Below are 23,171 nucleotides of genomic sequence, written 5' to 3'. Positions count from 1 at the left end.
GGTCTACCAGGGCTCCTAAAATTATCTGGGGGAAAGGGATGCCAAGAAGCCACCCGTACCACCTGGAAATCCATCGCTTTCTCCCACCTCTGTCTTTCTTTAATAATTCCTATTATTAAGAAGTTGTTTTAGTGACACATCAACATTTTTGCACTGCTCCTTTTAGCACAACACTGCCTCGCCATCCCCGTGGAAGGGCCTGAGCCTGGAGCTTTGCAGGTTCAAGCTGTGCTTCAGCCAGGCCGATGGGATGCAAGCCCGCTCCAGCAACCCGCTTCGTTTCGCAAGAGACTCCGGGCTGCGTTCAGAAGGGGGAAGAAAAAAACCCCAAAAACCACGAAAAAGAAGAAAAAGAGAAAAGTCCACACACGCGCTCACACACCTTTTCTGTGCTTTCACACACAACCTTTAAAAAGAAACTTTCCGAGAGTTCAGCTAAAGTTAAAACAAAGCGAGTAACGTGAGACCTGGTGCCGGAGCCGAATGGAAAGTACACGGAGTCCGACTGACCCGCGCTGCCGTCCAGCGGCTCCCGCGAGACCACCCGAAAAAAAAAAAAAGCAGCTCCCTGCTTCTGTTGGAGCTGAGCGAGCCACCTCGCCTCCCTCCGGGGGTGGTGCAGCTTCTCGCTAAAAGCCGTCAATTGAAAATAAATAAATAAATAGAAGCAAAGGGAGGGGAACAGGGGCGAGAAAAGAAATCCCAAAGAGAAAAGGCCAAAAGGCAATGACCTTCCCTGCTATTAAAGAGGTGACGGACGGGTATTATAAAGGCATCGCGGGCTGGAAGGGAAAGGAAGGGCGAGGAGGTGACACATCGGCCCCTTCGGCTCAAGGAGAGGCCGGGAAGGGGACAGGACCGCGGACGAGCGCAACCGCACGGTGTTTTTTTGGCGACAGCCGGGACAGACAGGGCAAGACCGCGGTTGGCAGGACACATCCAGAACAGCGACTAGGAAAAGAGCGCGGCCGCAAAGCACTAAAGGGAGGGAAAGGAGCCTCGGAGCCTCTGGCTGCACCGAAGGGACACGGGCTTGGGTTGCACGGTCATATTTTCCAGCCGCCTGCAAAGAGCTGCATTAATCCCTCCAGCCTTCGCTTGCCTTTGAATGCGCTCGTAGGAAGGGTTCGCAGAGCAGCAACATCCTGTTCTCCAACGCTCCCACCACAGCCAGGGCACTATCAGGGCTGTTTTTATGGGGAAAAGAGCAAGGAGACAGAAGCTAATCACTTAAGTAATTACCTAATTACTTCAAGCACTCTCAACCCACCCCAGCTCCGTTCTGGGGCTGGTGCAGCTGAAACTCCCACCAGCAGTTCGCCCTGTCACATCTCAGGCTAAAAGCATTTCGCCCCACCACCCAGGGCCAAAAGTGCCTAAAGCTTTTTGGGTTTAAAAAGCTCAAAGCAAGCCCTGCTTGCAGAAAACGCTGGGACACAGCTGAGGAGCTGATCACCGGAGCAGTCAACCTCTCCATAGCCCAAATGAGAGATAACGGGAGGGCCGGGGACAACCTGTCTGCTCCCACCCAACCTGCAGCCCTGCTGCTGCTCGTCACAGGGTCCTTCCCACCTGGGCTACCCTTGGGAAGCGTGTGCTGCCTCGTCTGGTCCACCACCATCACATCCCGCCCACCATCCAGCCTGTCAATGCAATCAGTAGTTGGGTGTATGTTCCTCGACCCGTGGTGGTCTCCTCTGCCGTCTCTCTACGGTGGAAGCTCCTGGAAGGGCCAGCAGCAAAGGCCAGGGCACACACGCAACTGGAGATAAGCACCTTCCCCTTCCCTCCTGCTCGTTTTGTCCAGCCTCTGTCTCTCGCTTTGGGCAGAAACTGGGTTATCCTGGAGCCCACCAAATCCTCAGAGCAGGGGCACCTTGGTCGGGTTGCTCAGGCCCACGTCCAGTCAGGCTCTGGGTTATCTCCAGCGGCGAACACTCCACAGCATCTCCGGTCAACTTGGTTCAACGTTTGGCCAACCCTCCCCACAAAAAAAGCTTTTTCTTATTTTTAAGTGGAATTTCCTGTACTTCAAATCGTGCCAGCCAGTAAGGCCTCGCCCTGGCCATGGAGACCAACAGGTCCCCAGGTGGGTGCAAAAATCCCACCTATGGGGTGCCCCAGTTCCCAGGATGGAGGCGTTACCCTGAGACCCCAAAGCAGGAGGCCACAAGCCCTTTGAGAGGAGATGCAGACGGATACAAACCAAAAAGGTTGGAGATTCGACTCTTTTTATTATGGAAGTCTATAAAATAGCCACATGGATTATTTTTTTTTTTTTTTAAGATCACAAAATACACAACATTCATTTTAATATGCGACACATAATATTATATACATATTAAAAACCACATGACTGAAACACATGTTCACACGGCACCAATTTCATAACGAAAAACCCCACAAGTGCTTTTTTCTTCTTTTTAATATTAAAAACAACTGTGATAAAACATATTAATATTTTTCCAGACAATGTTTACAATAAAGAGAAAAAAAAAATCATATTTTACTAAATAACAAATATTTAACAGCAAAACTTTATACTAAATATCTATTTTGAATTATAACAAAAATAGTACTTATAATAGTTTATAAAGACAGACCAAAAAAAAAAAATATTTGTGTATAAAATAATATTATAGCAAATTGGACTGTGCTAAGGAAAAAAAAAAACAACCAACAAACAACGAACAAACAATTCTGAGATTCAAAGTGCTTTATTCTGCAAACCCACTGCAGCAACTTTTTTTAGTCAAGTTATATTAGTTAGGAATGGAAAAACAAAAGCATGACTTACTTATGCCTAGATTAAATACTCACACACACACACACATTATATATACACACGTGACGTAAGCATATATATATAATGGATGTATGCATCTGGCATGACCGCGCTCCGATCAACCACTCACTCGACAGCATGTTTGGTTTCCACTTTGCAGTGACATTGGAAGGTAAAATAACAATTTCAGTGAAACCCTTCACTGATTTCCCGTAAGCACAAGCGGGACCGAGCCCCTTCGGGGGCTTTAACCGCACCTTTTCACCTTGCTGCCCGCTCCCCTCTCCAGCTCTCCCCTTCTTCAGCCTCCTCTCCCCCCAAGCATGGCTGTATTCCCCCGGCAGCTCTCAGGTGGAAATGGGGGGCTCCTGGAGAGCACCTGGCGGGGGGGCTCTGATGGGTTTTCACCCTGCAGTTCCCCCCACCCTGCAGACCATTCACCTCCTGCCCCTCTCGACGTGTCCTACAAGGGCTCGTCATCCACAAAGACCATGGACACCCTCACGTGCCGCTTACCTTTCCCCAAATATTTGCCCCTGGGAGACTCACCCCTTCCCACCGCAGTCAGGTTTATGCTCTCCTTTGCTTCTCCGCCCTTTGGGATTGCGATGAAGCTCCTCTTATCACCGGGAAAGTTTTTCTCTTCATCAAGGACAAGGAAAATACCTGAAATCTCAACAGTGCCTGAGCCAGCGGCGTTTCACTCAAAATTTTCAGGCTGGCAAAGGAGCTGAGCCTCTGCTTCAGGGACACGGTGCACATGAGGCTCCTGAGACCTTGCTTTTGGGTTTGGCGCTGGTTTACCAACCAGAAGGCAAGGTCTGGATCTGAATGGCATCTCCTAGAAGACCGGGAGCTTGATTTCAGGGTCAATGGACCTGCAAGTCAAGCTGTGTGTGAGCAGAGACCATCCACCGGGATGCTTCTGGGGGGGGGGGGTTTCTAGCAGCTTGGCTGACGGCAATCTGACCTCAAGTGCTTCCCCTGGCTAAAAAAACTGCCTCCCTCCTCCTTGCCCCCACCAGACGACGGGCTGGCAAAGGCAGCCATCACCATCGCTCGCTTCACACCTCCTTCGACCTTCCAAAGAGGCACCCGCTCGTCAAAAGCACAACCTGCAAAGCAACCCCGGTAAGCCACCTCTGCCCCTTCACCTTTCTTCTTTCAACCCCTCTGACTTATCTGGAAACCTTTAAAGCTGACAGCCAAGCTGCCCACCCAAGCACAAGATCTTTTCCCATCACGGCGAGGAGAGGTCTCAGCCACGGTCCTTGCGTTGTTCTTTCCACCTCAGAGGGCAGGAGATGGGAGAGGAGTGGGGCTGCGCCGGCTGAGCAGAGGCCACCCCAAGTTCAGGGAGGGCTCTCCCAACCTGGCACGTTGCTCTGCTCCGAACCGAACGCCTGCCGAGGCGCTCGGGGAGCTTTCGCTCGGCGCGCGAGGCCGCGTCCGCTTCCCGACACAACCCGCCCATCCCACGCTCAGCCCCGAAGCCTCTCGCGTGCAAAAAAAAAACCAACAAAGAAACCCGCCCCCCCGAATCGAATGCGAGAGACCTCGGCGGCCGCTGGTTTGGGCCGGAGAAGTTTTGGGCAGGGCCCCTCTCCTGGGTCAGCGGGGGGACGGGGGCGGACGGAGGAGCCCGCCCGCTCGCTTGTTCTCCTCCGCGCCGAGGGCTCCCGTCGCCAAGCCAAACCCAACCAGGAGACAAAACAAGGCGCGTGTTGGCTTATTGACAGGGATCACCTTTAATGCAAACGCCTCCCGTGGGAGAGGACGCACCGGCACGAGCGGCTCCGAGCGGGATCGGCTTCGCTCAGCGCCTCGGCGCTGGCAGAGCCGCGGTGGGTCGGCGGAGCCACGCTGGCGCCTGCACCGTGAGCAAAGGCACCGAAACACACCCCCCCCCCCCCCCCAAAACAGGTGCCTTTGCAGGGGGAAGGGGCTGGTGAGGGGCTGCAGCAGCGGGGGGCGGGATGGGTGCACACAGGCCGTGTAGCAGCAGCAGGAAACTCAACGAGAGAAAAAAAAAAAAGGACGCACCCCCCCCACCCCCGCCCCCCCCCCGGCCCCGTGACCAGAGCCCCAAATTTGCAAAACGCAACTCTGCGCTTGCCTGAGGCCTCAGAGGGATGGCTCACCGTCCGTTCAGCCCCGGACAAGACACCACAGGGTTATTCGGTCCCACAGCAGAGGCGAAACGGCAGCCCCCCCCACCCCTCCCCAGCCTGTCCTGGCACCAGCGGGAGAGGGGATGGGACCAGGCATCGCTTGCCTCCCCCTCACCAAGGAAAGCCTCCAACGCCCCGCAACAAAAAAAAAAACCACAACCAAACAAATGAACAACAACAACAAAAAAGACCAAACCAAAAAAAAAAAAAAAAAAAAAAAATCAAAACACTGTTATCACCAGCTAATTTAACACTGTTAAAAAAAAAAATCAGAGGCCACCCGAGGGCCGCCCCGGGACGCCAGACCTCTGATCGCCGGCTGATTTCCGAAGCCTTTCCGGCAGTCAGGCCTTTGCAGCGCTCCTCCTCGCAGCAGAAGTGTTTTATAGATATTTATATATATATATTTATAATATTTAGATACTGTGTATGGTCAGACATCGCAGCTCGACTCAGGTTTTGCGATTCTTCCTCCTTCCGAACACGACGAGACGCACGACGACACCCCGACCTTCTCCGCGCCCCGCGGCGACAGCGAAACGGTTTTCGGCAGCTTCACCGGTGGAGAAAACCAGTCCCGACCCGGAGGTTCTGCGAAGCGAGCGTCGTGGAGAAGCTTCTCGTCCCTCTCTCCTCCCCTCCTGTTCGACCCCTTGCCCCCAACCCCACCCCTCCGTCCCCCGGCCGCCCGTCCCTCGCGCCGCCGGCGTGGGCTTTACACCGTCGCCCCCAGCATGGCGTCTGTCCCCGTCAGGATCTCGTTCTGGTTGGAATCCAGTCCGAAAAATTTGACCTTGAGTCCGTCGACCGGGTGGACCACAGGCACCAGGGTGATTTTGGGGAAAGTCCTGGTGGCGAGCTCGAAGCGGCTGGTGCTGGCCAACTCGATGGCCAGCGCCTTGAGGAAGAGCTTGGCCAGGTGCTTGCCCAGACAGGTCCGTACGCCTCCTCCGAAGGGGAGGTAGTGGAACCTGCCGTCCTTGTCTTCGCTGCGACCCTGCCCGAAGCGGTCGGGGTCAAAGATGTCCACGTCCTTGAAGACGGGGGCGGTGTCATGGGTGTCCCGGATGCTGTACATCACGCTCCAGCCTTTGGGGATCTGGAAACCCTAGAGAGAAGAGGGAAGGGGGGGGAGAGAAAACCAGAGCGAGTCAACCCTACTGCGAAGAGAGAGGGCGCAGGAGGACAAGAGAAAGCGAATTTGCTTCGCCTGCTTTTTCCCATTTTTGGGGGGTTTATTACTCGAGCGTGGTGCAGATTTCAAAGGAAACCAGGGCAGAGATGGGACTCCTGGGTTTATTCCTCTATCCCAGGGACATGCCGGACGATCCCTTCCTCTTTATTTGCCTTGCGGTCGCCGGCAGGAGGTCGCCTACCAGGAACCCCGCGGCGCTCGCCGGCCGCCGAGCAAAGGCAAGCGGCTTGTTCCCGTGCCCGAGCCGTGCCCCGCGCGCCGGCCAGCCCTCCTCGGAGCATCCCATGGCTTGGCTCACCGCCCCCCCCGCCGCCTGCCAGCCCCACACGCACACGTCAGGCCTTGGGCGATGAGAAACGGGGCGGATTCGTCCCCCCCCTTGAGCACTTTAAAAGGCTTCCGACTCCAATCACTGCATCAGTGGGATTTACAGCGACAAGCCAGGTCTCAAGATTTTGTTTGGCTAGTCGGCAACTCCAGCCGCGGCGGTGAGCCATCCCCCTGCCCCCCAGCAGCCCGGCGATGCCCTTCGCAGCAAACCTTTCCCTCGTCACACCCCAGTCCAGATTTTGGCGTCAAGCATCGGCACGAGTCGCTCTTTGAAGCGTCGCGCCTGTCTCCTCTTCGACAGCTCGAGCGCATCCCTTCCCCGCCACGGGCCACCTCCCACCACCCTCCTCTGAATCCAGAGCAATTCCACCTCCCATCACCAGCAGGACCGAATTTGCCCTCCCCGAGGTCTCCTCTAAGCTTTGTCTTAAGACTCTAAGCTCGAGTCTCCTCGAGCCAGCTTTGCCGCAACCCGCCAAAGGCCGTTTTGGGGAGCTCCCAGAGAGATGGCAACACTCACATCCAGCTCGAAGGTTTGCAGCACCGTCCGGTATCCCCCGGAGATGGGGGTGAAGAGGCGAAGCACCTCCTTGATGACGCAGTCCAGGTAGTGGAGGCTGCTGATGTTGTCGAGCCGGAGGGAGCCCTCGCAGATGCAGCCGTTGTGGAGGATGCCCTTGCTGCGCAGCTCCTCCCGCAGCTTCTCCAGGACCCGGGGGTGTTTGAGGAGCTGCATGATCAGAGAGGTGCTGGCGCTGGCGGTGGTGGCGTAGGCGGCGAAGATGAGCTCCAGGGTGCCATCCTGAAAGCCAGGAGCAAAGCCAGGGTAAGATGCAGAGGATGGACAGATAGACAGACAGACGGGCCAGCAGCTGTGGCATGTCAAGGGACAGGCACATGGGCTGCCACGGGGCAGGTTTTTTCCTCCCCCAACAGCTCTCCAGCTTGGTCGTGTCTAAGGTCTCTCCTTGTGCAGCTCCTGGACGTGCACCACTGGGAGCTTTCCACAGATCCTTGGAGGATGCTGAGGACCAGACAGGCAGGAGGAAAAAAACCCCTGGGGATGTCTCTTGATAGTACACGAAGGACAAGTTACGCCATGACCCTGCTGCATATAACAACCTGCTGAGAGCTCATACGCCCTGCAAAGGAGGCCCCATAAAACTGGATGGGCCGATGGATGAAGCTGGTCAAGGCTGAAAGCTTCAGCAAACTCGTACAGTCTTTTGGTATTCCCTGGAAATGCCTTTTAGAAAGGGCTGAGCGTGATCTGCAAATCAATACGACCCGTAGGAAAGCAACTGGCCGGTTGGCACCAGGACCCACCAGCCCAGAATTCAGCTGCAGCTCCAACAACACCCTGTGGTCCCCCAGCTCTCGCTGATCACCTCAGGTCTGCCCCAAAACACCCACCTTACAGCTTTGCTTTCCGGGGAGCCCCTGCCCTGAGCACAGCCAGGACAAGGTAACCACGGGGAAGACCTTTACCTTCAGCTCCTGCATGGTCAGCTCCTTGCCGTGCTCTTTGCCGCTCTCTATCAGGATGTCCAGCGCATCGGCGTAGTCCTTGCCCTGCGTGTTCTGCAGTTTCTCCTGGATGGCTTTCTCCAGCCCCTTCTGTAGCGTCTCGCGCGCCCGGATGCCCTGTGGAGCACGAAGCCATCAGACCACGCAGGACACAACCCCAGCACCACCATCCCCAGCATCCCCAGGAGCTGGAGATGTGCTCAGGACGACACGTCTAAGTAATACAACTGCAATTGCAGGTGCTCAAAGAGAAGTGTAGGGACGCTGAAGTTGCTCCCTGGGCAGGAGGAGCAAGCCCCGAGCGGGCGAGATGACAGGCAAGAGTAATCAGCACCTACGTGCAAACGACAGGTCTGATGTGGGAGCCCCGCTGCCGCCCCAGTTCACAGGCCTCCAGCTCACCCTGGGCTGCACGGCAGTCCCTGGGAAAATCGTGTCTCAAAGGAAAGTCAAGTCATCCGAAAGGATCCTCTTCCCAGGCGTGTAATGGGCTTCCCGAGCAATTTGATCACCTGCTCTCAGTAAAGCAATTCCCACCCGAGTGCAGCTCGGGGGGGAGGGGGGGGCAGGTTAACCTGCTGCTGCAAATGCTTCGGGGCTGCCAATGGGCTTCGGGCTCATTCACGTGGTTAAATAACAACAGCAAAATTTGCAGTGATAACCACAAAAAAAAAAACCCTTTTAAACCCCCGTATTTCTGTTACCAAAACTCCCCGCTAAAAAAAAAACACAATTTTTTGCCTACAGTTTTTGTTATGTCTTCATTTTGCACCATTCATGAGAAAACCTTGGAATTAGAAGGTCCACTGACCTCTTTCGCCCTGCGGCCAGGAGGGAATGAACAGGAGAAAGGTCCCACAAACAAAAAAATACAGCAAAACTGCCAGTTACAAGCGAGGAAAAATCATGCATTAACACTGGGCAAATCCTGACTGTATTCTCCTTCGCATCTAACCACAGAGTCTCCAGCACTCTAAAACCCTACGGACGGATCTTCCTCTCCACTCCACCGAAACAGGACTTTGCAGCCCAAAATGGACTCATTTCTAGAGGTCAGAGGGTGGGAAGACGTCCCACCAAGAACCTGTAGAGGTGGGCATTAGCTACCACCCCACATCAATCCCAGATCGGTGTTACTGGCTGGTGGAGGACTCAGCCCCAATCTCTTACCCTCCTGTAGCCGCTGAAGGGCAGATCCACGGGCAGCGAGAAGACGTTCTCCACGAACTGCTGGTAGACCTCGAAGAGGCGGTTGAGTTCCTCATCGGGGATGCGGAAGCCCAGCAGAACACGGATGGCCATGCGGAAGGTGAGCTTCTGGGTCTCGTGGTAGACGTTGATGGACTCGGGGTTGCTGCTCCAGGCCCGAAGAGTGTCTTTGATCACCAGCTGGATCTTGGGGAGGTAGCTCTCCAGAGCCTCATGGCTGAAGATTTTGGAGAAAACCTACAAAAGAGAGCAAGCAGAGATTGCTACGCAGCCCCATCACCCTGCTCTTTGCCTTCTCTAGCATCCAGCTTCTGCCTACAAAAATGGGCAGCACAGATTTCCTGCGCTGAGCAGAACATTTGTCATCATCCAGTATCTCCACAATTCCTAAAATAGCCGCCAAAAAGGGTCGATGGAGAAATATCAGCTGACAGATCCTCTACAGGCTGATCCCCACCACAATCATCACGGACGATGGGGCGATAATACATTTTTTTGGTGTCAAGAGGACGGGGCCAGGCTCTTTTCAGTGGTGCCCAGTGACAAACTGGAGCACAGGAGGGTCCACCTCAACATGAGGAAAAACTTCTTTCCATTAAGGGTGGCAGAGCCCTGGAACAGGCTGCCCAGGGAGGCTGTAGATTCTCCTTCCCTGGAGATATTCAAAACCCGCCTGGATGTGATCCTACATGACCTGCTCTAGGTGACGCTGCTCTGGCAGGGGGTTGGACCAGATGATCTCCAGAGGTCCCTTCCAACCCCTGACCACTCTGTGGTTCTGTAACAACACGGTGCAAACCCGAGATGCGAAGAAACGGATGGAGCCGCCTTTCCCGCAGCGCCACGTCTCACGGCTCCCAGTTACGCTCATCCCACGACTCGGACGCGCCTCTTCCGTGGGGATTCTCTAGCGCCTAACACGACGGCCGCGCACACACGCAGACACACGCAAGCTATTCTCTCAACGGGAAGCACTGGCAGCTTCTCCCACCTATCAACCGCCCTGTCTTAATCCACGTAACAAATTAAGCAAAACAATTCATTTGAAGCTTTCGGGATCTCTGTGGAATCTGGCTGAACTCAGGCAGGGGTTCGAGCGGGGAAAGAGAGTCACACACGTACGCAGAGGCTGCGATAGCACGCAGCTCATTTCCTTGGGAAACCGGGCAAAAAAAAACCAAAACCCCTGATGTCAGCAGACAGTATTAATTTAAGCTCCGCGAGTAAACACTGCACGGGAGTGGGCCTCCCCAGGTCCCCGATGCTAACGGCTCCTTCCTCCAATTTGGGCCGGGGCCCGAGCATCGCGCGAGGAGCTCAGCAATGCCAGGAATGTCCCTTCAGCCCTCCCCGGCGCAGCCCACAGCACACGCTTTCATTCGGCATCCCCCGCCGCATCCCTCCCAGCGTGCACCGGAGGGAAAAAAAAGTGCTGTTTGTTTATTTTTTATTAACCTCCACACACACACACACACACACACACACACACGCGGGGCAGCACGCACACACGCCCTGCCACATGCCAGGCCTCTGGGAAAAATGAAATTAAAGCAGGCTCCCAAGGAGGGAGCTCCAACCCCGCGTAGCCTCCACCGGTGGCCGGTTCCCGGGGTGGGGGAGCTCATTGCACGGTGGGGGGGCTGCGAAGTTATCAAACCAACAAGAGGAGAGAAATCAAAGCCGCCCCCTCTTTCCATGAGCGCCGGGCTCGCTGGAGCTGTAAATGTGAGAATTTCCTCCGCAGTCAGCACTCAAAGGGAAAGGTAATATTTTCCTGGCTGCGACCCTTCATGGCTAATGCACATCGTTCGCTGGGAGTTTGTTTGGTGAAATAACACCTCTGTCCCCTCGCAGCCCCGGGCAGGAGGCTCAACAAGAGACACTTCATAACGAGCTGCGCTGGGGCTGAGCCCTGAGTAAAACTCATCACACAATACACGGCGGGGGGGGGGGGGGGGGGGAAATCTCGGCGGCTCCCCATGGAAATACCAGCGTGCAAACGGGGAGGGTAGGAGGGATGGGAAAGCAAATGCAGCCGGCAGACGGACGGAGAGAGATCTGCCTGCAGACAGACAGTCGTCCCGGGCTGGCTACGCAGAGCGGAGGCATGAATGAGCGGAGGAATGAATGAATGAACAGCGGGGCAGCGAGATCACGGCGAGGACGCGAGACGGGGGCGGCTGCCGCTTTCTGCCGCCTCTCTGCGCTTCCCGCGCTGGTTTTGAAGCCTGGGAAGGGCAGCGACGCTCAGGCAGACCCGTGAGGAGGGTGGAAAAGCAGCCGCTCGGAAAAGAAAAGCCGGAGGTGCTAAAGCCGAGTCCCTCGGCTGCCTGGGGAAGGGACGGAGGGAGCTGGGAAAGGGATGGTTCCTGGTGGCCACGAGCAGGACGCCAGGCTTGGAGGCAGCGCTGGCTGGAGGAGAGCTGGCCGCCCCGAGCTGCTGCTCAGGGGTGGGACGGGACCTCCCGAGCGGGGCCGGCGAAGGGACACCAATGTCCCCCCATCCAGCTGGCATCTGCCCTTCATCCACGCTGGGGTGGGAGGGGGGGCGTTAGGATAAGGCCAGAGGCTCCCAGTCAACCACCCTGCTCTCCCCAGACGCTTCCCGCGACTCAGTTTCTCCAGCTGAAAGCAGAGCTGGCGAGGGGACAGCCTGTGCTTGAGGGGCGCCGGGGCTGCAGCCCTGCTTGGAGCCACCGTCCCGATGGAGACGGCCCCTGGGGCTCCCGACCTGGGGCAAACCCCGTCCTCCCCCAGCTCTGCCCAGCATCTCCCACAGGCAAGGAGCTCGGGGACACCCTGCACCCCGCGAAAAGCACAGGGTCCCAAGAAATGCCTCGGGTCCCGCCGTGCAAAACTGCCGCAGCCGTCCAGAGAACCATCCCCGGGGCCGCGTCCCCACCTCGCAGCCCAAGCCAGACTCCGAAGAGGAGAGCGCCCGTCCCCCAGGAGCGAGGGGACCTTCAGGAAGAGAAGCCTGAGCCCCCACGGAGGTCAACAGCACCACCTGCCCAGCCTGAAAAAGGGGGAGCGTTTAGCACCGCGGGGCTGGGGGGATTTTTTTCTGGGTTTCACCCCTTTTTTGAGTTGTCCTTTTGCCATCAGGCTCCTCCAGCCCCAGGCAGCAGCACCCCACGTCTCTCGGAGCCTGCAGCTCCCGGCCATGGGGCCAGCCAACGTCGTGAGCCCCGGCCACGCTGCCGGCTCGTCGCGACGTCCCATCCGCTGCGCTCCACGCCGCCTAATCCCCCAATGTCAGCGGATCCTTCCCCAGCCAGACACAAGTCTGGATCCCCTTCCAGTCACCTCCAGTTCAACCCTGCATCTTTCCAGTTGATTAAAAAGGAGGAAAAGGCAGCCAACTTTCCCCGACAAACCTCCGCTGCGTTTCTAGCCTAAAATTCCTGCGCCCTCTAGTGAAGCCGAGCCGAACGCCTCGGCCGCTCGCAGGGGCAAGGCCAGGCAAAGCCAAGGAGCATCGGTGCAAAAAACCAGTTGCTCCAGAGCTGCCAAGAGGCGCCATCGGCTCTAAAGGGATGCTCGGCTTCGCGAACACCGAGACGCAACGGCTCAGTCGCGGTGGGGCTCTGGCCAAGTGGCCTCGGCAGCAGTGCCGGGGCAGCGGCCAGGACTTTTGGGGGATGCTGGAGAGGGTCCCCGTATTTTTCATACTTAATATGGCCCTGAAGAGACAAGGCTGGGGATTTGCTCTGTCCAGGGGCATTCATTTACACCCGCACACGCCGAGGGAGACACCACCACCCAGCGAGCCTGGCTGGAAACTTCCGAATCCTTCTCACAGTGGAAACAGGATATTTAAAGATTTATGGTTTTCCTAAGGCAGAAAATTCCTTCCCAGTGTCTCAGCTCCAGGATCTCCTGGAGAGGTCCAGCTCCGTGTGACAGTGAACTGCCCCCAGTCCCAGCTGGAGAACACTCCAGCCCCATCCTTAAACCACACCAAAGAGGAGAGGACATTCAAGCCAAGAGCCCCGAGCTTCAACCCGGAGCGTTTTTCACGCATAGCAAAGGCTTCGTTTAGGGGCTGGGGTGGAGAGGAGTTAGCAGGGACGATGCTTTTCATTGCGTTACCCCTCCTCGGTGCCGGCCAAGCCTCCCCACTCCAACCACCGGCCTCAGCCCCTGCCTTTCGCCACCCATGATCTGCAGGTCCCCCACTCCCACCACATCAGCGCGGCAAAGAGGGAACGGAGCTTTTCCTTCCTCCCCTCCAGGAGGAAAACTTACACTTTGGGATCAGACACCTGCGTCTCATCCAGCCCACGCCGGCCAGAGCTGCTGGCCTGACCAAAAGAAGGCACGATGAGCGTGGAGACGTTTCAACGAACCACTTTGGCACCCGACAGCGGTTTGGCCGGAGAGAGGTGTCAGGAAGCATCCAAAGCAGCGTCTCAACCTGGAGACGTACTGTTTCTTCCTACATTTCAAAAACACAGGCGGTGTCTGTCCCAACCCTGTCCTGTCGCCACGTTATAATGGATGTCTGCCTCTCTCCGGCGTCAGATGCGGGGCTGCCAGATGCGGAGCCCACTGCCACGCTCCAGCGGGGTTGGAGGAGATGAGAAGGCTCGTGGGCAAGAGGCTGTCCTGGCACCAGGAGCACGAGCAAAAGGGAAAACACAGCAAAAGAAAAGTTGGCAAGGCTAGGCAAGGCACCGCAAAGTGGAGAGGACCTCCCCAAAACCCCGCTGCTGCCCTGACACACATTCGTAAAGGGCTTTGCCTTTCACAGACCCACAGCAAAGAGCTGATCCCGTGTCTCCCCACGCTGCAACTGGAAAACAGAGCACACGGACCACTCCACGGTCTCCTGCCATGCTCCGTCACAGGAGGAATCCAGGCCCACTGAGAGGGAAAAGCCAAGAGCTTCAGCTCCCCACCACCCAAACCGAGCAACGCCGGGTTTGCCCATCAAAGCGCGGCGCTTGCACGCAGCGTGCAGGTGAGGAGGGTGGGTGACTCGGGGGGAGCTGAAGGCAGCAACCTCTCCTGGGGGAGAGATGCAAGACCCCTATGAACGCTGCGACCCGTCTCCAAAGGGAGTCTGGTTACAGGAGCTGGAGTCTCCAAACTGGGCCCAGCTGCAGAAAAGAAACGGGGTGCTTTTGCAACAGGCAGTTTCACTGAAATTCGAACGATTCTCAAAAAAAAAGGTGCTGGAAAAAAACGTAAAGGTTATTTCAGCATCCTTGGGCCACGTTACAATGATTATGCACCTTTCAGCATTGCCCGTACCCCTAATTGGTTTTTTTAAACATCTAGGGTTGTGAGAAACTCTGGCATTTCACATTTCCACTTGAGTTCAGAGTAAGAACGAGCCCAAGCACCCCATTTCCCCACAGCTCAAAATATCTCCATGTCCGAGCATCTCTCCTACAAATCCCCCCCCCCCCCCACGGCACTGGAGACATTGCATCCGATCTGAAACCATCTGACAGGTTAAAGGGGCTGTGATGCACAAGCTGGGGGGGGGAGAGCAAGGCACCAGCAGGACACCCTGCATCAGTCCCAGCACCCCTCTCAGCCAAACTGCCCCATGTCTCAAAAAAACCCAACGCCATCACCAGCAAAATGCAAGCGGCTGCGTTCCGCAGTTTAGACTTCTTAGCCCTAAAAACACCGCGGTTCCTCAGCATCGGTGTGCTGAAGTCACCTCTGAAGGGCTGCTCCAAGTGCCCTCCCCTCATTTAGTCACGAGGAACCAGAGCACTTGAGGAGAGCAAAATTCACCTGCCGTCTTGTCACCGCTCTTCACGGAGGGAATCAAACGCAGGGAGGGGTAAAAGAGAGAAGATCTCACATCAGCGGACAGCGTGGCAAAGAAACGGGAGCTGTGTCCAGCCAGAAGGGATTAGAAAGGTGGGATCAGCTGGCCAAGAAGAGGTCCAACGGGGCAAGCACCCGCTGCCTGTGGCTGGTGTCTTTGGCTGGAGCCGTGCAAACCCACCAGGCACACGGCTGCGTGGTCAGAGCAGCCGTTCACCAGTGTCAGACGGCCGGGTCAGGCTGGGATGGGCTACCCCGTTCAGTTTTGGGCCACGTACTGAATCCCAGATCTGTGATGTGGAGATGAGAGCTTACCCAGAGCTAAGGAGGAGGCGAGCAGCTTGTCCAGGCAGCAGGGATAATGCCCTGTCCACCACCACGGAGCCAATGGAGGAGAAACGCCAGGAGAAAAGTCCCAGTTTTTGCTGACCTCCTGGAGCATGGAGGGGGGGACCAAAGGGAAGGGACCCCACGTGTTTAAGTAACCCAGAGCACGGACTCTCCTAGGGACAAAGCCAGACGTGAAAAAGAAACCAGCCTCCAGTGCTTTCCCACGGGACCGCGTGGAAGACCTCGGTCTTGCCAAAGCGCTCCACGGGCTGGGAGCGGAGCAGAGCACGAGGGGCAGCCGTGCCCGCCGAGGGGACGAGAGGGAAACCCTCGCCCCACGGCGCAGCCTGCTCTGTCCCAAAGGCGAAATAAATACACCTTTCTGAGCACGCATCGTCTCTCGGCAGAACCAGGGGAAGAGGCTCGGAAAAGCGCCTCCTTCCAGCAGCTCTGCCAGCGAAATCCTGAGGAAGACCTCTGCGCATCACGCGGGGGTGAGCACACGTCTGACGGTGCAGATGTCCCTACTTCTGAACACATGAGCTCCTGCCGACCATCAGAGGCCTCTTCTGAGCTTTAAAGCCCAGGGAGGAGATGATGAGGGCTGAGATGACCCAAGGCCACCCTACAAAATGAAGGAGAAGCAAGCTGAAGAGCAAGCTGGCTGGCAGAGAGATATATTTAGTGGTAGAAGTGTCACCTGAGAAGGAATGGAGAGCACCGTTAACCCGAAACAAAACAAACCCCAGAGGGGTGAGCGGGATATTACGAACCACAACTCGTGAGGTTGCTCGAGCCGCTTGGAAGGATGGAGTATGATGCAGCAGAAGGTACAGAAAGACAGTGTGGGATGGATCCTGAGCCTCGAAAGCTCTCTCCCACCTCTGGGATTAGCTCCTGGCATCCCCCCTTCCCGCTCTAAAGTGGAGCCCGGACCCAGGCAGAGCTGTGGGCTGCAGAGTGCAGTTCCACGCCGAGGAAGGGCTTCATCTTCTCCGTGCCTCACAGGACATCCAACAGCTTCCACCCCGGATGACACGGCCAGGTAGAAAAGCCTACGCCAAAGAGGTTCAGCTCGCAGGGTGTCCGTACGGCTCCTGGGCTGCAACCACGCGCCGACACAGCGCAGCTTCTCAAAGCGGGGTCTGAGCTCACGGGGCATTTTGGGGTGGAAGGCGCTATGAAAAACACCCGAAATTGGTCTTTCAGCCAGCAGCTCCTGCGCTTTGCTTTTTCTTTATTTGTTTGTTTGTTTCTTTTTGAATCTGGTGGAATTCCTCTGGATTTACACCCCCGCAGACGACAGCGCGATTTGGTCTAAAGTCAGTGAGCCAACCTAGCTGACAAATTCTTCCCCAAGACGGCGAGCAGGAGCCCTCCTCCATCAATGAAGGCCTTTTCTCCAGCTCCAGTGACTTTTGCTCACGGGGCAGCAGCCTGACACGGACACACCGAGAAGGGGACGGAGCCGGGCCAGCCAAAGGCAGCTGGAATCCAGCCCACTGGACCCGACCGATACGATTTTGGGGGGGTGCAGCTCAGATGGAAGGGGACGGGTGCTTTTCCAGCATTTGGTTTGCAAGCCACGTGGAGGAGGGCAGCAGGGTCGGGTGGAAATGCAAGAAGAAAAAAAAAAATCCTAAAATACCCCCTCTCAACAACTTTTTTGTAGGGTGAAAAGTACGTTCCCGCCGCCTCTCAGCCCTCCTTCCTCCTCCCGCCCCTCTCCCTCATCTCCCTCCTTCCCTCCTCCCCCCCCCCCGCCCCCCAGTCCAGCCCACAGCAGCTGGTTTATATTTGGTTGTAAATTTATGGCCCCTTTTGTGTTCTTAATCCTCTTGCAAACTATATTAAAGCCTCAGACCTTTCTACTTGGTGCTAATAAGCTCAACACTTGTATGCCTCCGAGGCAGAACATTAATTGTGGTGTGTTAATGAATGATGTAGTTTTGGACAGTGAGACAAAACAGGCCGTTTCTCTGCACCACTGTCTGCTTCCTCCTCGAGTCTCCGGGTCTAGGATGTCTACCCAGCCCACGGACTGCTTTTATTTTATTCTTTCTTTTCCTTTTTTTTAAGCCAGCTGTGCCTATTTTGGGATTACTATGCTGGAACAGAGCACGGGACCCGGCAAGTCCAGCGCTCCCCTGCCAAGGCTGGATGCTTCCGAGGAAAGTCTGAGTCCCACCTTCCCCGTAGCACCGGCAGCGCGATGCCTGGACGGGGAAACTCCTTCCTGGCCCCGGGCGCTGAGCAGCCTCGACCTAAAACCTAAGGGCCATGCTCCCTGGCCGTTTCCCATCCCCATTTCCTTCTCCACCGAGAAGCTGGGCTCCCTTGCAGGCAGAGGCACAGGAGTTTTGCTGACCTTCAGCTTCCCGCTGGCCTTACACCCCGTAAACCCAGAGCCCAGGCTACCACCGTGCCCAAGAGCGGATTTGCTTCGCCTTCGCTACAGCTCGTATCGACCCGGGGGGGGGCGACGCTTCCAAAAGGCACGGGCGGTAAATCCGGAGCGACTGCGCTGATTTCACGGGTGTAAGCGGGAGCTCACGGGTAGAAATGGGAACTGAAGACGCCTCCGAGGACAGATTAAGGATTGAGGGACCAGCCAGGCTGGGACAAGGTACGGCAGAGGCCGTGCCACCAAAACAAGAGCACCGGAGCATGGAGCAAGGAGCACCCGCCACCAGGCACCGACCCCAGTCCTCCCTCCCCGATGAGTTACTGTAGGAAAGCAGGTGCTTCCCACCCTTGGGACAGGTCATATCTGACGCCAAGGGATGATGTATGTCCCTCATGAGATGGAGAGGCAGAGGGACGTGCCACCAAACAGCCAGAGCCACGATGTGCCCATGCTCAGCCGGACGCGAGAGCAACGTGGCTGCTCCTGCCAGCAACCTGCGAGGCGATTTCGAGCCAAAAATGCCACCGCGGAGGAACGAGCTGCAGCCCGGGTGGCCCAGAACCTTCTCCGACATCAACAGCAACTCGGTGACCCAACAGCAGCAACAGCCTCTCAGGAGATACTTCTCCCAGGAGGGCGGTTGCGGAGTTTTGGGTCGCTTTTGTTCACTGCTCGTAAACTATTCTTATCGACCAGCTCCATCTCAGGCCAAGGACAGAGCCAACGCTGATGACATCTGCAATTAAGCGATACCCCTGACGCAAGCAAGCCCTGCTCCCAGCCCCCGCCCTCAGCCTCCATCCCATCCCTGCGCGAAGTTGACTTCATACCCAGAGAGCCCCTCTTCTCATAACTGCAGAGTTCATTTCCCAAAAGAGGGAAGTTTTCTCCAATTTGACAGCTTCCTGCAGGGCAGCTTTGCTAAAGAGGGAAGGGGAAAGCAGAGAGCTGCCCCAGCTACCGGCTGCTTCCTATGGCTTTGTTCCTCCTGAGCACCTTTCACACGTGCGTCTCGGAGTCCTTTATCAACCCCTACGGGATGAAAGCTCCTGGTAGCCCAAGGGATGGAGAAGAGGATATTCACCCACTTTACAGAAGGGGGTACTGAATCCATACAAGACCCTGAAGAGGAGCTGAGATAGGGAAACAGCAACCCTGAAAGAAGAGCTCCAGCGACTGCGTTATCCAACCCAGCTCTGATCCCCCCACCATCAGCGTCCTGCAGCAGATCCAGCGGCAATAGCTGCAATTTGCTGATCCTGAAGTTATATTGAAGAGCTAAAAATCTTGGGAAAGCTTCAGAACACACGGCCAGCCAAAACAGCCGATTTCAATGGCAAGCGACCAGAAACATCATCCAAGAACATGTTGGGTTTCAAGCTCTTTGCTAGATCTCGTCTTCACATCTCAGTGGCAATCTGTCCCACCGAGAGGAGACCACAGCTCGATTGCCAGGGAATGATGAAAGAGTGTCTGCCAGTGCTGCTGCAAATACGTGCAGCTCCACTGGCGTTGAGAAGGATGACGAGGACTTCTGGTGGTGGCCACGTAAGGGTGGGTGGGAGAAGAGCTAGAGACGACCCCAATGGTTGGAGTCGCAGCAAAGGGTGAGCACGTGGGGTTTCACGCTCCACCTTTCCTCGTGTTGGCTGGCACCCTACACCACAAGCAGCCTCATGAGAAATCATACCTCATGTGTGACTTTTGGCAACGCCAGAGAAGGAGAAACCACTTAAAATCAAGCGAAGGCCCAAGCTGAGAGGAGGTAGAAAACAGAATTTGAGAGGTGGACGGGGTTACTGCTCCAGAAAGCCCCAGGATGCTTTAAACTGAATTATCAACAACCTAAAAGGTTTCCCAGGGAATACTACTGCATGGAGCTTTCAGACTGCTCCGAATCTTTTCATACTTCTATGAAGACTGGCGTCCTACTACGAAAGTTGGTGAAGTCTGTGAAAAACGTGGTCTCCTGCCAACAGGTTCTTTGCTGAATGCCCCAGAGGGTCAAGAGGAACGAACAGACTGCGCACCTAAGAGGAAAACTTCTACTTGAGGAGCAAGTTTAAGCCTTAAATCTATTGCTTCCACCTCAGACCCCTCAGAGTCTCAGCAGCAGGGCGGGGAGAGTTAAAAGTCAACGCCCTTCACCAGCAGCCAAAGCTCAGGGCTGATGAACCCAAGAGCCGACGGCAATTTCTGCCGGTAGAAGGCACCTGGCCTGGAAAAAAAGCTTTCGTCTGGTCATCGCAATCTCGCCGAGAACAAAATGATCTGTTTTCTGCCCATGAGAAGCAGGTTCGCCTTATCTCCGCGTGAGCAACTCACTCGGTCCAGGGCGAGGGATGGGTGGCGTAGGGGGGAAGGCGATTCGAGCGGCTGCCGGGCTCGGGGAGCACCCACGGGTGCGTGACGCGTGAGATGCTCAGCTCCACGAAAACGCTAATTAAGAGGAAACCAAGCGAAGGAATCGCCACAACCTCCTGTTTCCAAAGGGCAGGGATTCAGCTGAGCCCATCGTACCCAACCCCGTGCCGCCGAAAGGGAACGTTTGAAAAGGAATTTGCTACTCAAACACCGCCGGTCCCGCTGATACGGGGAAAGTGGTTGCTCCGGGGTAGGCCAGAGCTCAAAGCAGAGGCAAGGGGCGCGAGCAGGAGCCGGCACAGCTGGCAAGGGTCACCCCGGGACAGGGTTTTGCCAGCGTACCTGTTCTCAGGAGGCTTTAGCCGTCCCTTAAGTGGGAATTAGGACCCCTGCCAGCTTGGGATTGTGCGTGATGCCAAAAATCAGGAAGGCAAAAGGGGTTTAAGGAGAAGCATGGTGATCCAGACCAGCCTTTGGACTCAGAAAAACTCGAAAACATTGGGATTCACAGTTTAGGGTGGGATGTGTATTTCCCACTAGGAAAAAAAACCCACAAAAGTGAGAACACCGGGTATAAATACCGAGGGAGAGAGGCTCTCCCCTGTCTATGTTGCTGGTATTGCTCCTTGCTGGTGCCGGCACTCCCCATCGGAGCTGTGGTACAAATTACAAGTCCCTCGGGATACCACAGAGGTCAGGCCTCCCTTTTCCATGACCCCGTTCCCATCACCCACGCTCTCCTCGCCTCCCCCAGTTCCTGAGGTCTGAACGCCACGGTTTCCTTGGGGCGGTCGCCACCAAAGGCCTTCAGCCACCCGCTCCTCGGCGGCAAAATACCATCTCGCTGTGCAGAAGAGAAAAAAAAAACACCGGGAAGGGGCGCAGAGGCACCTTCACATCGCTGGCTGCTCCTGCTGAACCCTCCCTGAATGGGAAATAAATAGGAGCGAAAGCTGCTGCCTTCCGCCCGCTGCCAGGGGAAAGCGCATCGCTCCCCATCTCCCTGCACCTCTCCTGCTGCAAATTACACCCCACGGCGAACTATCACCCTTTCTCTTTGACACCAAGGCTGGGAAAAAAGCTCTCCTGCCTTAAGGAAGAAAAAAAAACCAAGAAAAGGATTAGCCCAAGCAAACAGCGGTGTAATGGCAAACACTGAGTTTGCCCGGTCTCGGGGAGGGATTGACACGGCGTTTCGTGTGGTATCGCTCGAATCCCGGCTGGCAGCGCGTTCAGAAATGTGCCCAATGGGTGTCGTGTGGTGGTGGTTTTCTCCCCCAGGATAAAAAGAGCGAGCGATTGGGTTTGGTAGGGGGTTTATAGGAACACAGCCACCAACACAGGGAACCCCGCTAGAGCACAGAGAGGAGAGCGGACCTCACCACAGAGCAGGGACGGGGACAGCCTCTTGGGACAACCACAGGGAGCGGGGAGGACACGTTACCTTCACCCCAAACCTGCCGCCTGCACCGACCCCGCTGGGAAAGAGCCTGTCCCGGGGCGGATGGGGACACGAAAGCCACCGTCCACGCACGCTGCCACGCCGGCCATCACCTTTGCCACCCCCTTTGCTGATGGAGGGGGGACGTGAGGACTATCCCCCACCTCTGCTTGGGTTCAACGCCCCCGCCTTGGGGCCTGCACGGAGGGTCTGACCCCAGGACCGCTGAGGGGGTGAGGCAAGGCGAAGCCCCAGGACGGTCTCAGCGCCCCCCCCCCCCCCCCCAAACAGCTCAGTCGTGTGTCCGTGTCCCCCCCCATATTGCGCTTCATCCCGAGACCCCCTGAAAGCCAATGCAACGCTCAGCACCATGAGACACACTCCCCCCCCCCCCCCCCCAAGCACAGGGTTTCCCTGCGATACCCACCGTGTGTCGTTCCCCCCGCCCCCCCCCCCCCCCAAAACGGCGGAGCCTGCACATGGCGGGGGGCCGCGCTTCGCTGCCCCCCCCCCCCCCCCCTTTCCTCCCGCCGGCCGCATCGCCCTTTTAAGAGCCCTGCGGGACCGCTCCCGCCCCTCCCCTCACACCGGCTGCTGGGGGGCCGGGGGGGGCGGGGGGGGAGTGATGGGGACACACACACACACACAGCACCCCCGTCCTCAGCAGCAACCCGCGGGGCAGCACGGCGGGGAGTTGGGGGGGGGGAGCCCTCACCTCATCGCCCTTTTAAATTCCTCAAAGGCACCAAGCGCGGGCACAGCGCGGGGGGGGGGAAGGGGGGGTGGAGGGGGGCCGCTCCCACTCGGGACGTCCCACGCGCAGAGCAGCGAGAGGGGGGGGGATCCCAGGGCGGGGGCAGGAGGGAAGCGGTGTGTCCGTGTGTCCGTGTGTCCGTGTGTCCGTGTGTCCGTGTGTGCGTGTGTGTGTCCGTCCCCCCCACGCGTGGAGCCGCGCAACCCCCCCCCCCCCCCCCCCCCCCCCCGCCGCGCCGGCGCTTGGCCGCGTCCCGCTCACCTTCCGCTTGTGGCGGTGGATGTCGCCGATGGAGTTGGCCACGGTGTTGGGCCCCAGCAGCATGCGGGTGCTGCGCGGCCACTCGGTGCTCACCAGGTGGTGCTCCCCCATCAGGATCTTCCGCACGTTCTCCGCCCCCGTCACCCGCACCAGCGGCCGCCCCAGCAAGTGCGTCTTGAACACGTTCCCGTACTTCTCCCGCCGGGAAGACTGGAAGCAGGAGCCCTGCGCGGGAGAGGGGGGGGGGGGGGGGGGGGGCGATGCGGGGGGGGGGAAGGGGTTAGTGCGCTGTCTCCTTCCGCTCCCGCGCAGGGATCCCCACGGAGCGGCTGGGGGGGATGGGGGGGGGGGCAGGGTAACCCCGCCGTCCACCCGCGCACGGCCCAGCTCGGTGCCCTCCGCCCCCCTCCCTCCTCTTCCTCCTCCGTTTTGCTTCTACCTTTACCTCCCCGGGCACTTTTTAGCTTTCTTTTTATTTTTTTTAAGCTTTTTTTTTTTTTCTTCCCCCCCTTCCTTTCTCTTTTCCTTCCCTTTCTCATTCTTTTTCTCCCTTTTTTCTTTATCTTTTTTCCCTTTCTCATTCTTTCTCCCTTTCTCTTTTTTCCCTTTA

General features: G+C 56.9%; 1 protein-coding gene across 2 annotated transcripts in view; it reads right to left on the bottom strand.

Annotated features, from left to right (window-relative positions):
- Nucleotides 1–5,671: 5,671 nt before the first annotated feature.
- Nucleotides 5,672–23,171, bottom strand: part of CYP26B1 (cytochrome P450 family 26 subfamily B member 1) — an 18,025-nt gene continuing 525 nt past the window's right edge. Inside the window, exons 2-6 of one of the 2 annotated variants that reach the window (XM_086464335.1) lie at nucleotides 22,562–22,786; nucleotides 9,179–9,454; nucleotides 7,970–8,125; nucleotides 7,002–7,283; nucleotides 5,672–6,064 (exon numbers count right to left, since the gene is read on the bottom strand). In XM_086464335.1, the coding sequence (XP_086320461.1) occupies nucleotides 5,672–6,064; nucleotides 7,002–7,283; nucleotides 7,970–8,125; nucleotides 9,179–9,454; nucleotides 22,562–22,786 (1,332 nt within the window). The remainder of the gene's footprint in view (nucleotides 6,065–7,001; nucleotides 7,284–7,969; nucleotides 8,126–9,178; nucleotides 9,455–22,561; nucleotides 22,787–23,171) is intronic. The other variant, XM_086464336.1, reaches the window with a different exon arrangement.

Source organism: Leptosomus discolor, chromosome 4, assembly GCF_034619465.1.
Source record: "Leptosomus discolor isolate bLepDis1 chromosome 4, bLepDis1.hap2, whole genome shotgun sequence".
In the NCBI taxonomy this organism is placed as follows: domain Eukaryota; kingdom Metazoa; phylum Chordata; class Aves; order Leptosomiformes; family Leptosomidae; genus Leptosomus; species Leptosomus discolor.
Note: the sequence above shows the minus strand (reverse complement) of the source record. Positions and strands in the feature narration are given on the sequence as shown.